General features: G+C 39.2%; 1 protein-coding gene and 1 long non-coding RNA gene across 3 annotated transcripts in view; one reads left to right on the top strand and one right to left on the bottom strand.

Moving 5' to 3' along the window:
- The window catches only part of LOC131482826 (uncharacterized), a 91,836-nt gene that overhangs the window by 3,793 nt on the left and 70,682 nt on the right, over positions 1 to 17,361 (bottom strand). Inside the window, exon 4 of the long non-coding RNA XR_009247330.1 lies at positions 6,150 to 6,283. This is a non-coding gene — a long non-coding RNA (uncharacterized LOC131482826). The remainder of the gene's footprint in view (positions 1 to 6,149; positions 6,284 to 17,361) is intronic.
- Positions 832 to 9,684, top strand: KBTBD8 (kelch repeat and BTB domain containing 8). 2 transcript variants are annotated; one of them, XM_004581599.4, is made up of 4 exons: positions 832 to 964; positions 1,588 to 1,798; positions 5,014 to 6,128; positions 9,015 to 9,684. In XM_004581599.4, exons 1-4 carry the CDS (start codon positions 949 to 951, stop codon positions 9,476 to 9,478), a joined length of 1,806 nt encoding a protein of 601 aa, XP_004581656.2. In that variant the 5' UTR covers positions 832 to 948; the 3' UTR covers positions 9,479 to 9,684. The 2 variants fall into 2 exon arrangements, with proteins under 2 accessions (XP_004581656.2, XP_058534503.1); XM_058678520.1 differs by lacking the exon at positions 832 to 964 and adding an exon at positions 1,122 to 1,309.

Here is a 17,361-nt window from a genome sequence, read left to right as displayed (position 1 = left end):
AACGGAAAGCCAGGGTATCAGGAATCGCCCTCCGTCCACCCTCCGACTCTCTCCAATAATTCTTCCAAGGAAATTCCAAGCGACTTAGTATCCCAAACTCCCGATTTCCCCACGAGCTGAAGGGAAACATCCTGTAATCCCTCTATAGGGTTCTAGATGGTCTTAAAAGTGAAACAGGCATCGTTTGTGCTAGAGAAAGCAGCCCCTGTAACCAAACCAAGTGAATCTGTGGAAAACGGAGCACCAGGCCAAGCCGATGCTACTCCAGCTGGGTGTCACAGGTGACTCATTCCAGACGGCCAGCCTTGGGGCCTCTTCATATTTTTCCTCAGGGTGGGGTGTCAGATTTCCTTTGCATTTTTGGACAACTGCCCTCCTGACTTCCCCTCCCCCCACCTCAATTTCCTCCCCCCTCCCCGCTTCACAGCCCTCACGTACAGCTTGCTTTCACTGCGGAAGCCAGCCCTTGGCAGGAAGTTCAGGGAATGAGGGTACAGGCTTTAGGGGGTGGGGGAGAGGAAGGGCCTGAGAGAGGCCTCAACAGGGAAATTCGCACTTCCGAATCTCACCCTACCCTTAGCCCCTCAGAATGACAGCTCTCTTCTGTCAGAAGACTACCACTCCCGGCAGACGTTGCGCTCCCCATGGACACAGGCTGGCGGGCTCCCAGCTCGCCACCTCCGCCCGAAACACCCAATAAGGATCCCCGGCTTCGTCCTCCGCCCGACCGGGACCACGCGGGAGCGAAGGCGATAAAACTACATTTCCCATCGGGCAAGTGCCCGCATGTTGGCCAATCATCGCCAGGGATTAGAAGATCAGGGGCGGAGCCTGATGCAAAGGCCACCCCATTGGTTAGGGGAAGCTTAGAAGGGCCGGAACCCGGGAGCTCGAGGAGCGAAATGACATTTCCTCTTTAAATAGCTAGAGCGAGGGTCCCTTCGAGAAATGGCCGCGTCGGCAGGTGGGTCGCATGTGGCTAAGGCGGTGTGAAGAGGGTTGAGGGGCAGGCGAGCCGAAGCGAGACACAAACTGCGAGTTGAGGCGGTCACGACGAGGAGCCGGAGAGAAGGATGGAGAGGTGGAGGGAACCCCGGGGAGGGGAGGATGAATGGCGTGGAGGGCAGTGGGCGGTCCGAGCCGACGGGGATGGGCAGGCTGGGTACCCGCCCGTTGCCGCGACCTGTTGGCGAGGCGGCTGAGGGGGGCAGCGGCGGACGCCATCCTCCTCCGACGTGCCCTCGCGAGGCTGCTGCCCTCCGGCTGTCGGCGGGGTGTCGGCGGGGTGTCCGCGGGCGCTGCCGGCGCGGTCAGTCCGCGAGCGCAGGGCAGCGGGCTCGCCGGGGCTCCGGCGGGAGCAGGCGGGCCTCGGGACTCGCTGGCCGCCCTCCGGTTCCCACCGTCCCCCACACTCGCGGTCTCCCGACGCCGAGTGTGTGTCCATCTACGTGATTTTGTGTAGCGGGAGGGGGTGGGGTAGGGTGGGGTGGGAGGGAGGGGGAAGAAGCCAAGGCTACGCGCAGCGAACCTTCCCGCGACGCCCGTGGTTGGCTCCAACTTCCTCTGGTTGTATAATTTCTTTCCTAGATTTAAGTAAGTGTTCCCCAACACCGAATGGGATTCCATCTTCAGACACTGCCAGCGATGCCATGGACCCCTTCCATGCGTGCAGTATTCTTAAGCAACTCAAAACAATGTACGATCAAGGACAGTTGACAGACATTATAGTGGAAGTGGATCACGGGAAAACATTTTCCTGTCATAGAAACGTTCTTGCTGCAATCAGCCCTTACTTCAGGTATGACGACGGTAGAAACGTGGACAAGTTCTGCACCAGGTCCCCCGCCCTTTTCGGTGTAATCCCCTTGATTGTTAACATTGAGCTGCACTAAAAAGCTACCGATGAGCTCTTTTCCTGAGAACAGCTGTAATCATCCTTTGTTTTCGACCCGAAAGGATTCTTGTAAAGTTCATCAAGTGGGTTTGTTAACTTACTGAACTGTGTTCATGCAGAGCAAATAACCAGAAAACTGCACAAGCACTGTGCAATGTGGCAGTCACTAACCACACGTGGCTACTTACACTTCAGTTATTTTAAATTAAATGAAAAAGCTCATTTCCTTAAGTACAACATACAAGTTTCAAGTGCTGGATGGCCGCATGTAGTTAGTAAATGCCATATTGGGCAGACTAATAAACAACAATTCCACTTAAAGTATTAATGAACAGTTTTACTGAAAGTTTTATTGGACAGCACTGATGTAGTAATTTGTTCCAAAAAGTTACTCATGATGTGTAAACATTGGTAGCCTGTTTCCTTTAAAACTAACTACTGTTCAACAGATTGTTTTAAAATTGTGAGACTCAATAGACGAGAATAACAGTGAATGAAATACAGTTTCCCTGGGTCTTAAGTCCCAAACCAATGATTGTTTCAAAGATTTCCAGATGTATTTTATATAGTTGACAGTTTGCAATCATATTAATCTTTGTTCATCATAAATTTGGGAAGTAAAACTTAAAATGTTTAGGTTTGAAAAAGAACTTTGTACTTTAAGAAAAGGTCAGTGAAAAAAGGCAGTTTCTTTCCTACTAGAGTTTATTTTGTTTCAAATGATCACTTTTTTTAGGTCTTTCGTTTTCAAACTGCATTAATAACAGTGAAATCATTTTCTCAGCCATAAAGGCACTGTTTTCCTTTTGAAAATACTTGATCGTTTCAGAGAGCACATAGTGTGATGTTCCAGAGTGTAGTTTTGGTTCCTCTTTCTCAGAATACTGGCTTAAATGTAGTTACTTGGACTGATATTTGTGATAGAATCATTTAGACTTGCCCAGGGTAGGTCAGTGGGCTACGAAGTATTAATCATGACAAGACAGTGAACTAGAGGTGGGACTGGGGGTAGAACTTACATATTTATAAGCTGGTACTGGAAACTACTGATAAGATTTAGCTACGCTGTCTGTGCGTTAAATATGGTGGGGTCATTTATGTTTTAAATAAGTGTGTACTTCAAAAAGTTTATGGAAAAATGGAATTAAAAGATAAGTTTATTTTAGTGCAGAATGATTTTGAAATCTACTTGTCTGCTCTTGTGCATTTTCTGTGATTCTTTTTTTTTTTTTGGAACACCACATTGGATATTGGTCACAGTTTATTTACTGAGCTTTAGGCTTCCTTTGCTTTAGTGTTGTTTCAGTAATCTTTACCATCCTGCCTCTGTACAGTTACTCCCACTTTAGAGATCAATAACCTGAAGCCCAGTGAGGTTAAGTGACCTGTCTGAATTGTTCTGACTAGTAAATGGCAGAGGCTGGATTTGATTCCAGAGCCGGGCTTGTTAGTCACTATCTGTATATATTTCTGAGGAAAATAACTGGTTTGGAGTGAGTGCTCTTTAAAATCTCCTTTCAGGCTATATTATTTTATATTACGATTGGATGCAAAAAAAAAAAAGTAAGAAAAAATAAGACTTCAAAGTGAAAGTGTTTATTTTACTGAATTTTATGCTGTCACTTAAATATGTTGAATTAAAATTAGTTTTGACGACAAAGCTTTAAAAGAAATATGCTACAGTAGGAAGTAAAACAAAAGGTTGGGAAACTTTAGTTATAAGAAATATACTTTCACATGAAGATATTTGGCTATATGAGAATTTGCGTCTTAACTCTTCCTAGAAATGATCATACACAAGTTTTTTTGTGTTAGTGTTTTTCCTTTTGTGGGATCTAGAAAGTTATACTTAATATTTTCTGAGTGTTCCATCACTGGCGAAAAGTTAGACTGGCTGGAAATCTGGCATGACTATCTTGTTGTTTTCTGTGATTATTAGAAATGTTTTCCTCTTAGCATTTCCTGTGAGGAAGTGCTGTCTTTTATGTGGAATTCACACGCAGGACCTGTTGGAATTCAGAACTCACCAAGTGTCAGTCCTGTTATTGGACTTATTTAAGTCAGGAATTGCCAGGATAAAGGAATATGTGCTAATGTTCTCCTTGGGGAGTTAATAGCTGTGTAATGAAGGGTTTATTTTTCTTTTTAATTGGTAGCTGTTTAGGTGAGTCAAAAGACTCAACAACAATTGAAAAGCAGCTAGGAAGATCAAGTTTTCAGTCATCAAAGGAAGCCTGTGTGATTCTAAAATTTACATGTAGATGCATTGTGTCTTTTACAACATTTAAGAAATAATTTTATATAGGGATGGAAACTTGAAAAGTGACTGGAAATCTAACTATTTAAGGATATTTTTCATACCATCACTTAAAGTGGGAGGGGTCTGGACATGAATATATCAGGTTTGTTACCAGTGTTGGTCAGTTTCTTACTTAAATAGTTATTAAACTTTCTAGACTTTGAAAACAAAACTACAGTGCCTACAGTCCGTGCTTTATGGGCGGTTTTAAAAACATTTGATTTTTTATGTTTAAGCGTAGCCTAAAATGAACGAACAAAAGGTAAATCATAAAGAGCCAAATTTTTTGTGTAATGTTTGGTCAACAAAGTTCCATATCTGTACCATATTTTCACTAAAAAAAAGTTTGCCCCAAATTGTTATTGCTAAATAATCAGTGAATAATATCTCTAAATAATCAGTAATAATCTTTACTAGGCATCTCATAGAATTTGTAGAAAAACGGAATTAGGAAATAAGCTTATTTTGGTGTAATATTTGAAATCCCTGTGTAGTTTCTAGAATTGCATTTTGAGCACAGGTTACCTTGTAATTTCTACTGGAACATGAGAAAATTGTGTTAGACTATATTTCTCTGTATGCTTAAGTATTATACTGCCACCCCCTTTTTATTTCATAGTTGGTATGAAGCAGGCTGAACCTCAGAATAGGGTTTTTTAGTGCAACACTAAATTGTTCTGCTAGATTATCAGGTTTGTCTTTGTTCATAGTATCCAGGCATTTCTTTAGTAAAGCTAGTCCTTGTGGTAACTTCATACTTTAAAAATTTGTCATAATAATTATTTGTAACAAATATATAATACTATTGTTTTCCTCTTAGATCCATGTTCACTAGCGGCCTTACAGAAACTACTCAAAAAGAAGTTAGGATAGTTGGTGTGGAAGCTGAATCAATGGATTTAGTCCTGAACTATGCCTACACCTCCAGAATTATGCTGACAGAGGCGAATGTTCAAGCCTTGTTCACTGCAGCTAGCATCTTCCAGATTCCTTCCATCCAAGACCAGTGTGCTAAGTATATGATCAGTCACTTGGACCCTCAGAATTGTATTGGGGTCTTTATCTTTGCCGATCATTATGGACATCAGGAACTTGGAGATCGATCAAAAGAATACATTCGTAAGAAGTTTCTGTGTGTCACCAAAGAACAAGAGTTTCTTCACTTGACAAAGGACCAGCTGATAAGCATACTAGACAGTGATGACTTAAATGTAGACCGTGAAGAGCATGTTTATGAAAGCATTATAAGGTGGTTTGAACATGAACAAAAAGAGAGAGAGGTACAACTTCCAGAAATTTTTGCCAAATGCATTCGTTTTCCTCTGATGGAAAATACCTTTATAGAGAAAATCCCACCTCAGTTTGCACAGGCTATCGCCAAAAGCGGTGCAGAAAAGAGACCATCCAGCACCAGTGGCTGTGCACAGAGGCTCGGGATGACTGCTTCTGAGATGATCATATGTTTTGATGCTGCCCACAAACACTCAGGGAAGAAGCAAACAGTGCCTTGTCTAGATATACTCACAGGAAGAGTGTTTAAACTATGCAAACCACCAAATGACCTGAGAGAAGTTGGTATCCTTGTCTCACCAGATAATGATATTTACATTGCAGGAGGATACAGGCCAAGTAGCAGTGAGGTTTCTATTGACCACAAGGCAGAAAATGATTTCTGGATGTATGACCATTCCACCAATAGATGGATATCCAAACCATCCTTACTGCGAGCCAGAATTGGTTGCAAGCTAGTGTACTGCTCTGGCAAAATGTATGCAATTGGCGGTCGTGTTTACGAAGGTGATGGAAGAAACTCACTAAAATCTGTGGAGTGCTATGACAGCAGAGAGAATTGTTGGACAACTGTGTGTGCAATGCCTGTTGCAATGGAATTTCATACTGCTGTGGAATACAAAGATAAGATCTATGTTTTACAGGGTAGGTGCCTAAATGACTTACTTCTTTGGGGGCAGATAGCAACTCAGGTTGTGGTTTGTTGCACTGGATGGAACAGGTGTTAGTTGTTAGTTGAGGAACACCTCTGCCTTTCTTCTCATGAACCGTTTGTTGAAACAATCCATTCCATATAGAATCTGTAAAGAAAACAAACTTTGTGATTGCAAAAGGGAGTAATTTTAGTAAATGGTCCTATAAGAATTTAATGTTCTTGTTTTAATATGCAGGATAGATATTTTTGAAAATACTCTTAGTAAGTATAGTTTGGCATTTGGGAAAAGCAATTTCAGAGCACTTTTTCAAAACCAATCAGTAATGCACAGTTGGTACATGGCTATTTCTGCTCTTCAGAAATATATGTATAATCAAGAAGAGATGCAACACCTGCTTTTTTTTTTTTAATAGAACTTATAAGCTTAAAAGAAGAACAGAGCATTAACCCAAAGTTATACTATTAGTTTCCAAGGAGTTCAACTTCATCTTCACTGTAGTTGACATGGTTTCTTGGTTTCTTTCACATAACCAGCCATAACAGAAAATCCTGATATCACCTTTTTCTTACCTTTACCATTATAAACGAGGACTATCTAATATCCTTAGCTTAAAAAAAAAACAAACAAACAAAACTGTAGGATCAGTACTCTGGGAAAGAAACAATGGAACTAAGTGACTGCCTGATGGTACATATGACATTCACCCCAGATCCTCACCTGTGTAAACAATATGTTATAGAATTTAATGACTTGAATGTTGAATACAGTGCAGATAATATGGACATCATTCCTCTTATTTTTCTTAATCAGTTATATATATTTTTTCCTCAAAGTGCTACTTTAGTAAAACAAGGTAAAAAAGGAAGCTTCTATGAAGATAGACATGCTTTTAAAACTCCCACCCAAATTTGTCATTTTAAAAATTATATTCTTTGCTTTAATCCTTTGACTTAAAATTTCCTATGAATGCAGGAGCCCATATTTTTAACGTTAGGCAAGAAGAGCAGTCTTCTATTTGGTTAGAGTGTGGAACAATTTGGGTGTTGGTCTGGTCCAAAAATGGGAAATAAAAATCAACTTATAATCCATTCAGTATGTTTAGATAGTTTCATTATATTGAAGGATATATCCTTTCCCTGTATATGTCTTATTGGCTAACCAGTTAGTTGGTAGAGGTGGATTTAATTTTAACACTCCCACGTGGAATGTAAAATCCAAGTGTTAATGCAGATACTAAAACAAAATACCAATGAATGATATGAATTCCTGAACTGGGATGACCATCAAGTCTGAGGTTATTATGCTTTATATAAGAAAATTCTGATTTCCTAAAGGATTTTTTAATTGATTATCATTAGTTTTAGTTTGTAAAAAGAACTTTATATTTTAAAAGTCTGCTTTTTTGATGTGTCATCTTTACTTTCCATAGAAATTTGTAGAGGGGTCAGCGTTGAGGTGTCACAGATAAGGATGCCATCTGTGATGCTGCCATCTATCATGGGCACCGACTTGTGTTCAGTGCTCCATTTCTCAACCAGCTCCCTGCTAATGGCCTGAGAAAAACACCAGAAAATGGCCCACGTGTTTGGGCCCTGCTGCTCATGTGGTACACCTGGCTGAAGTGCCCAAGTTCAACCTGGCCCGGCCCTAGCTATCAGCAAGGCTCTGGCCTTACAGCCAGCTGGGTAGTGCCCAACATGCAAGAGTCAGAGGGTGGTTTACTCCATTTGCGTGTTTACTCCCAAAATGCCCGTGACAGCCAAGGCTGAGACAGGTCAAACCCAACAGCCAGCAGAGTTCATCATGGTCTCCCACATGGGTGGCAGGAACCCAAATACTTGGGCTGTTTTCCAATGCCTCCCAGGCTAGAATTGGCACTCCTATATGGAATACCAGCATCCCAAGTGGAAACCTAAACCCCTGCACTACAACACGCACCTCTAAAGCAACACTATTTTTAAATACACATTTGAATTTGTAAATAGGAATAGCCCTAGTTTGTAACTGTTTTCAAGGGGCAGCTCAGTGTAGAATTAAGTATTTCTAATCTAAACAAAGTTTCTTTACATAAATAAACCTGATAGTTGCAAGTTTTTGTTCTACTATCTGGCTATAGAAGGATAAAAAAATTGTTCATGAAGGCTTCACAGTTTTATTACAAAAGCTGTAATTCATTGCTTTCTTTTAGCTGTTTTTTTCATATGAGGGGAAATGGAATTAAAAGATAAGCAGCTATTTTTGTGCAAAAATGTTTGAAATCCATACATTAAAGTCCTTGCAAAATGTGTTACGAAAAAGCTATGCATGCCTCCTAAAAACTTCCTTGCACCCAAATAACCTTTTAATTTCATTGTTCCATGAAGTTTTTTAAGTTTCTTTTTATGGTAATAAGACTCAGTGTACCATTTTATTGTCAGTGTAGCATAGAAACTGATTCAAAGTCCATTCCAGAAACCCGGTTTACTATTTTATCAAAGCCATGTTTTATCCTGTAGAACCTCTGTCTGTGCATTGTAGTCACATCAACTAAATACAGCCACGATCCATTTGAATGAACAACTCCATGTGTTGTCTTCTCATAGCCACAGAAATCCCTGCTGGCTTATCACTTAGTAATAATGCTTGTTTTGGAGCCGGCTTAACATAAAGTTTCCTAATTGGTTAGAACAAATGGAATCAAGCTGGAGTACTCCTCCTACATACCTCCCTGTTATGAACGTGTCAATTCAGGTTGACCATGATACTGTCTTTATACTGTGTTTATTTTAGAAGTGAACTATTTGAAGAATTATGCTCTTTAGTCTTTGGTTTTAGAATTATCAACATATTGCAAAAAAAACAAATATCTTACTTTTTTGTTTATCATTTTTTTTAGGAGAATTTTTCCTCTTCTATGAGCCTCAAAAAGACTACTGGGGTTTTTTAACTCCCATGACTGTGCCTAGAATCCAGGGCTTAGCAGCTGTATACAAGAACTCCATCTACTACATAGCTGGAACCTGTGGAAATCATCAGCGTGTGTTTACTGTAGAAGCCTATGATATTGAGCTAAATACATGGACTCGTAAGAAAGACTTCCCATGTGATCAGTCTATAAATCCATACCTTAAGCTGGTACTTTTCCAGAACAAACTCCACCTATTTGTTCGAGCTACTCAAGTGACCGTTGAAGAGCATGTCTTTAGAACCAGCAGAAAAAATTCACTTTATCAGTATGATGACATTGCTGACGAATGGCTGAAGGTGTATGAGACTCCAGATCGGCTCTGGGACCTCGGCCGGCATTTCGAATGTGCTGTCGCTAAACTGTACCCTCAGTGTCTTCAGAAAGTACTTTAAAGAGTAGCAGGCCTTAGTGTTTCACTGGCATCTTGTACTTAGGAGCCTTGTCTTAAGAAGTGCTGTCAATGATTAAGGAAGAAATGGGTGCTCTTTAAGATTACGGTGTAGGTAGATTTACATTCATTCTTGTGAGGTTTTCATTTCAGTAAGGAAAGGTAACAAAGTGCAATTATCAGCTTTTTTTTTTCCAGGCATGAAAAGTAATTACATCATTTTTGATTTCTGTGGCAAACAGTGATTTGAGAGACCATCCAATTTAAGACAACTATGCACACTTAGAAGAGCAGTTGGAGTGTCATTGATTACATCAAAACTAGTTTGACATGGATTCTTATTATAAATACGGGTAACAATCTGAGGCAATATCACTAGGACTTGACTTTAGCTGTGATCTCTCTAACAGAGAAATACTAACTTAGATCCTCATTCTGAATATTTATACATGTATTTACATATATATATTTTTGTGTACTGTTTTCAAGTGCATTGCAATTTAAATGTGTTCAGTTATTCGAGTAGAAAACACGTTAGTCTCAAAGTATTTAGTATGATTGTTTCATATTTCTCATGTAGCTTTAAGTTTTAGAGAGGCAGTTTTCTGTCGATCACTTTTTCAAGTGCTAACACTGTCTGACCTTTTAAAATCCTGAAAAGGGCTTGAATTCACAGGTGGCTGGTGCTAGTATAGCTAATCCATATGTATAGCTAGATAGATTCCAATGGTCTGAGCCTATGATTATCTTTCAAATTGATACATTAGTTCCATGGATATACTAATTAAGCTATTGAACTCTTGTGATTTCACAAGATTCTCTACTTACGTGATAGTAAGATAGGGCCAATTATTGGTAACTGGACTCAGAATAAGAACAACATTAAACACAGTTTGCACTAACACGGGCCATGCCCAGCTTCATTTTCCATTGTCTGCCGGTCCCACCATATCGGTACAATGAAAGGTAACTTATTTCTCTTCTGCATAGAGCATAATGTGAAGTTTTACACCTACTTTGAAAGGTCTGTTTTTCAGAAACATAAACCTCCAGCAATGGTCTAATTTAATGGTTTGTGAGTCTCATAGTTAAAACCTTTTTTTTTTTTAATTTCCACTAAATAGTGAATAGTTTCTTCTTAAAATCCTTGTTCTAAATGGAAAGTGACAGAAAAGGAAAAGAGGAAAGTAACAGATGAATTTCTATGTCAGGAATATTAACATGAAGGACAAACTCATTTGTGTATCTTTGTATACACATCAGATCACTAACTTTTTGTTTTTTTTAACTATGCTTAGAATTGATAAAGGATGTGAGTGTAACCCAGAATCTATCCTCAGCTGGGACACGTTTTCTTAAAGAATGCATACTGGCATGGTTTATATTAAGAAAGGAAAAGATCTTGCACAAATTGTAATGTGATACTGTGAAACAAATTTGAAACATTGCCTCTTTGCATCACATACCTCGTTTTTTCAGAAACTTTCCAAATTGCTTTACATAGACCTCTATAAGTAGGGAATGTTTTCTGAAGCAGAAGTTAAAGTGGACAGCATCTATAGAATTAAGTTTAAAATCCAGTCTTAGAACGCTAGATATGTGATTTTTTTCATATTGGCCTTGACAGTGTATCTTGTGATCTCTGTATAAACTTTGTTAACCAAGATGGTTGCCTCTCCAGTTTTCCCTCATGTTTATCCTGTTCTTGTTATCTTCATGTTGTTTGAGGTTATTTGTGTGAGGTTTTGAATCATTCTTTATAGTTTTGCATTGTTGAGGGGAGAGAAAAAAAACAACCAGTTTTTACAAGAAATGTTTGTGTAATTTATTTTTGAAAGCTTTGTTGAATATCAGCTTTCCTGCCGCTTTTTGACAATCTTCTGCATTTAGAAAATTGTATTACTTGAAGACATGACATAGAACATTGGGTTAGCAATGTACATGTGCTTGTATGGTGTATAAGAACAACATGCTGTGGTGAATTCTGCAGTCGATTTATTCTGTTGATCTGCATAACAGTTCATCCTTTTGCTATAACAATTTATATCAAAGGTATAATCTAAGTAGAGTGTATTAAGGCCAAGGCTTAGGATTTACTACAGGAGTAGAATATATAGAGAATTTTGTATGAGAATTTTGTTTACATTCTATAGCTGGGATATTTTGCCACTTTTTAAATGGTTTCAAAAGAAGTCCTAGAAGATTAATATTAGTGGTATGTGTGGGTTTATGTTTGGATATTAAGGTACATTTTCATAGTATAAGTATAAGCAAAAGGCACAATGGGAACCACAGAATAAAAATGTAAGCTAACATATGTCAATTTCACCTTAACTTTGTTTTTGCATTTGAAGAATGTATGTAGCACTTTCCTGTACATTTTTACACTTGGAAAACTGGACTTGTTATAACTATATTATAGGAAAGTAGAAATTATATTCTTCTATCTTCTATCCTTGTTTTTTTGTTTTCCCACAAAGTTGATGCTCAAGGTTAAAACTGATTTTGGTGGAAAAAATAAAAAGTGGTTGTGATCTGCAAGGAAAGAAATTCCCTATATAAAAAAAGTTTAACATGGCATTCATTGTTCAGTGCTCAGGTATGTAGTAAGTACTGTAGGCCTATGGGGGCATATGTGTAGGTTTCTCAACATTTTACCATAATTGCACAATTTTTTGCATTTTTACCTGATGTCTTTGTTTCTTATAATAAAATCTTTTCTGATAGAAAATTTCCAGTGTTGTAAACTGACCTGAGTAATGAAGAAGATAATATGGGTGAAAAATCATGAAATAGCTCATACTTTAGTAAAACAGAATGAGCTTTTTAATATATTGAAATATCTGGCCTCTCACAGAAAATGAGCTAATTAATATTGTCACATATTAAGGATCTTTAAATTTTAGAGCAAGCTTACTTACACTGATAACTGCTTTGTTATGTTTCCTTTGGCCTAAAGTCATATTACTAGTGATTTAACAGAAAATCCTGTTGGCTTCTTACTCCAAAATATATCTAGATCCAAACTATGTACCACTTGGAAACTGATACTCAGGTCTATGTTAGCCTTTTTTCTTTTTAAAAAATTATGTATCAGTCAGAGCTCCTATATATTGGTTCAATCCGCACATGCCTACATCAGCTAGGCTGGCCAGGTGCTGAAGCTCTTAGTGGGCAACTCAATCCAGACCTTCCCCTTAGGTGGCAAAGATCCAGTTACTTATGCCTTCATTGAACTTAGGTACTCTCCTGTGGGACAATCCTTAAGCTAACCTATGCTGTGTGCCTTCCTGTAATTGGCACTGCATTATTCATCCTATTCATCACCTTTGACCCCTTGTTACATACTGTCTTTGCACAGTAGTCATAGCGATCCTGTTAAAATGTGAGATCCCATCCCTCCAAGTGACTTGCAACCTGCCTTCCTGTGAGAGCCAAACTGTTCACATACCTGGTGCGCACCTCCAGCTCCATCTCATAGACCTGCTGCCATCCTCTCCCCACCTCCTCTGACCAGCTACACTGATCTCACTCCTCAGTCATACCAGGTGTACCTCCAGCATCAAGGTCTTTGCTCTTGTGTGTCTTTTGGCAAGAGGCGCCTCAGTGACTCACTTTATTCCAGTATTTTTTAAAACCTTACTAGAGAGCCTTCACTTATCACTTGATGTAAAGTTATGCGAGCCTCTCTCCAGCTTCTCCCCTACCGTTACCACCTATCATTTTTAAAGAGCTCATGAAAAATGCATATTTAAAAAAATACTCTGCATGGGTTTCAAACATTTGGGCACCAAAATAAACTTAACTTTTAACTCCATTTTCCATGAACTTTTTGAATTCCTTTTGTATTCACTCCCATATTTGAAATGTAAGCTTCATAAAGCTGAGGAGTTTGTTTTACTTAGCCATACTTCAGATGAATATGTGGCACACAATTAGACACTCAGATGTTTTAAGAAGAAATGAATTTTCATTAAAGCCAGGAAAGTGGTAAAACCGGTATCATCTCTGTTCTGCCAGATAGGAAACACAAAGACCCATTGAATCAGATGCTGAAAGTCCTCTGACTAATGAAGGGTTCACCTGGAATTAGAACGAAGTGTACTTTCAGTTTGTTCCTCTGCACTACCTGAGTTCCAAACAGAATTGATAGAAGAGGTTCACGCTGCTATTTAGGTTTTTTTTTAATATATAAAAGATTTATTTATTTTTACTGGAAAGTCCGATACACAGAGAGGAGGAGAGACAGAAAGATCCCCCGTCCAATGATTCACTACCCAAGTGAGCACAAAACGGCCAGTGCTATGCTGGTCCGAAGCCAGGATCCAGGAACTTCTCCAGCTCTCCCACATGGGTGTAGAGTCCCAAGGCTTTGGGCCATCCTTGACCACTTTCCCAGGCCACAAGCAGGGAGCTGGATGGGAAGCAGAGCCGCTGGGACCAGAACTGGCGCCCACATGGGATCCCGGTGCTTTCAAGGCAAGGCCCTTAAGCTGCTAGGCTACGCCGCCAGGCCCGCTATTTAGTTTCATGGTTGGTTGTCCTAGCAGTCCTTACTCAGCCTCCAGGAATGATCAGAATAGCCATTTGAGGAATTTTATTAGTTTATGGCTCTAGTTACGTTGGCTAGAGCTAAGCAGGTCACGACTGACTTTCTGAGTTCACTTAAACTCCACATTTCAGGGTGTTTGTATGCCTTGCAACTAATTTCTAAATCACTGGTTTTCAGTTTGAACAACTTGTAAAGTTGGGAGTGATGACATTTTATTAACATTTTAAGAGCTGAATCTGGAAGCCATAATAATAAGCTTCTAAGATGTTTGTTGATTGAGTGAATATTTCTACAGTTCATATCATCAGCCATATTTAAGTATCTTCATATGGCATATAATTATTTTACTTATAGTTTATTAAATGCTGATGCATTGTGTAATAGGCTAGACCTCTGCCTGAGACACTGGCATTCTGTATGGACACTGGTTCAAATCCTGACTGCTTTACTTCCAGCCCAACTCCTTGCAAATGTTCCTGGGGAAGCGGGGGAGGGTGGCCCAAATGCTTGAGCCTCTGCACCTCTGTGGAAGATCAGGCAGAGACTTCCGGCCCCTGGCTTCAACCTGGGCATTGCGGCCCCCGGGAGTTAATTAGCAGATGGAAGATCTCCCTTTCTTTATTTTGCCTCCTCTCTTGGTAAAAGGCGAAAGACTTATACGATCTGAAGAGAAACCAGAGTATTGCCTCCTCTCTTGGTAACTCTACTTTTCTGTTTTTCAAATAAATTTTAAAATTAAAAAATATTGATGCTGGAGTACCTAATAATCCAGCCTTATAGGACAAAATTGAAAATGATATGCTAAAGTTTTAACATAAATGATTTTACAAATTTCTTTTGTCAAAGTATTAAAACTAAAGTTAAAATATAATAATTTTAAACTATCATTTATGATTGCCCGTTGTTTATTTCTTTAAAAAGGGGATTTAATAGGTCCCTTTTTTGTTCCACAAATATATGTAAAACTGTATGATTTGATGGACAAAACACTCAAAACACTACACTAACTTAAACAAGAAATGTGTAATGTGCTTTCTAAAGCATTTTATATTCCGAACATGAATTATACTCTTTTCTGTGATTATGTGCAGCTTACTTAGCACATCTGAGCCTTAGGTTTTTTATGCATAAAAGAAGTTAATAACTTCATCTTACAGAGCTCTTGTGAAGATCAAATAATTACCTAAAATGCTTACCAAAGTGCCTGACACATAATGAACACTTAGTAAATTATCTGCTGTTACCACTATAATAGCTGTACTGCTGCCATTTAGGTATACTTAGAACTTTGTAGAACAATATTTCATAAGAGTTAATATAAAGTATAAGAAATATAGCCATTTGGACTCTGCCTATAAGGCATTCATGAAAACAGTTTTCACAGTTTTATAGGCACACAGTTCTCACTTTAATTTCTGGACTATGCATTTATTTGTAAAGGACTATAACTAAACAAGTGGTATTACATACAGCGCTTATAACCCGTACCTGTAAAAATGAAAATAAAGCTTTTCTGTTTGTGTTTAAGCACCGAACAGGGCCTGACCTTAGAGTTTATTTTGTCCTTTATCAGTCAGAGAGAACAATGTTAGTTCAAACTGCCATAACAAATTATCACTGACTGACTGAGTGGTTTCAGCAGACATTTATTTCTCGTAGTCCTGGAGGGTGCAAATCCAAGATGGAGGTGCTGTCAGATTACCTGTTTTTCTAAAGAGCCATTAATCCTATTCATGAAGAATCAGTCCTCCAGCCCTAAGCACCCCCAAAAGCCCCATTTCTTCATACATTGGAGAATTAGGATTCTGACACATGAATTGGGTGATAGATGTAGGAGTATCTAATTGTGTTCAGGTCACACAGTTCAGCTCTAGAAGCTTGATTGCAAAGATTGCTTAAGGGTAAAAGAAAAAAGCAAGTGCTTTATGCCAGGACTTAGATTAGAATGCCTGAGATATGTCTACAAGTCAGTGGGTCACAATTTGAAAGAGTATATGCAAAGAGGAGCCCACACAACACACAGAGAAGCATTTTACAATCAGTGTAAACTTGTAATAGCAACAACTCCACGGGGTCCCTCTGACAACTCATTTAATGCTGTAGAGGTAGGTAAAACTTATTAATGAATTCAGGAATCTTGCTTCCCCAGTCAGTTATGGTTGAGTTTGAGTGAATGGATGAATTAGCTTCAAGACATAACATACAATGAGAGATAAAATATCTAAGTACAAAATGTGAGCAATTCAGTTGAAAGGACAGAAGAAAGGCAACTGAAAAATGATCAAAAAAAAGGAACCACAGAAGAGGTGTATACATATAGAATTGCTAGAATGACATCTAGAGATTAAGTAAAATGCTTACTAAAAAGTTTCCTGGATCTGGCAATTTGAAGATTAGAAATGACTAAGTAGTTTAGCAAAGTGCTAATCAGGGAAATCAACTGCTATCAAGGAGGTGGAAGTGGAAGGTTTGGGTGAGGGTTCAGGTGCTGTGCCATGAAGCCTGCAAGCAAAGAGATCCCAGACATGGAAGTGCTGGAGAAATGGTGCTTAAAGGAGTGCTCATACCTTTTCCATAAAAATGGGAAATGGGGCAAAGCCATAACCTGTTACATGTCTGGAGTATCCCAGGTCAGCATTGTATAGTATCTCTATATCCACAAAGGTGAAAACTACATAGATAAGGGTACACTCAGACACACACACACACACACACACACACACACACACCCTGCACCCCCTACAGGCAAAGAGGCATTACTAATAAAATCAACGCCAGAAGCAGAGTGAATAAAGAGAAAACACTGACTGAAGAGAAATGGACTCATTTTCTGTGGTCTTTTAAATTTCTGTATGAGAATGCAAATGTTAACAGATTTTACAACTTATTGCTACTTTACCCCACAGCCAAGTCTGGTTCCCACTCCTGACCCAAAACATCTGGTTTGTGATAAGTCCTCGAATATCCTGTGTGGTCTAAAATATGTGATGGGTGTGGTGATGGCAGGAGTCACGGGCACAAGAATGGATGAGCTAATTAGAGCTGCTCACATGAAGGTGGGAAGGATACAGACCTTGTGTGTAGTGTTTGTACCCAGAGAGGCCAGAGAGATGGAGTCCATCACCCAGGACAGGTAGCAGTTAGCAATTTGAATGATCTCAACTCCAAATTGTGTCATCAGTGTCCTGGAATAATCTTGATCCACAATTGATAAAAACAAAATTGGGGGTAAAATAAGGGAGGGTGGGTGATTCTAGAAAGTGTGTATCTGCTTTTATATTCATGCATAAATATGCGTGCCGGTATATGTATTTCTTTGTTGGAAGTTTCTAAGA

The sequence above is a fragment of the Ochotona princeps genome, chromosome 21, assembly GCF_030435755.1.
Source record: "Ochotona princeps isolate mOchPri1 chromosome 21, mOchPri1.hap1, whole genome shotgun sequence".
In the NCBI taxonomy this organism is placed as follows: Eukaryota; Metazoa; Chordata; class Mammalia; order Lagomorpha; family Ochotonidae; genus Ochotona; species Ochotona princeps.
This window is presented reverse-complemented; position numbering and strand designations above follow the sequence as displayed.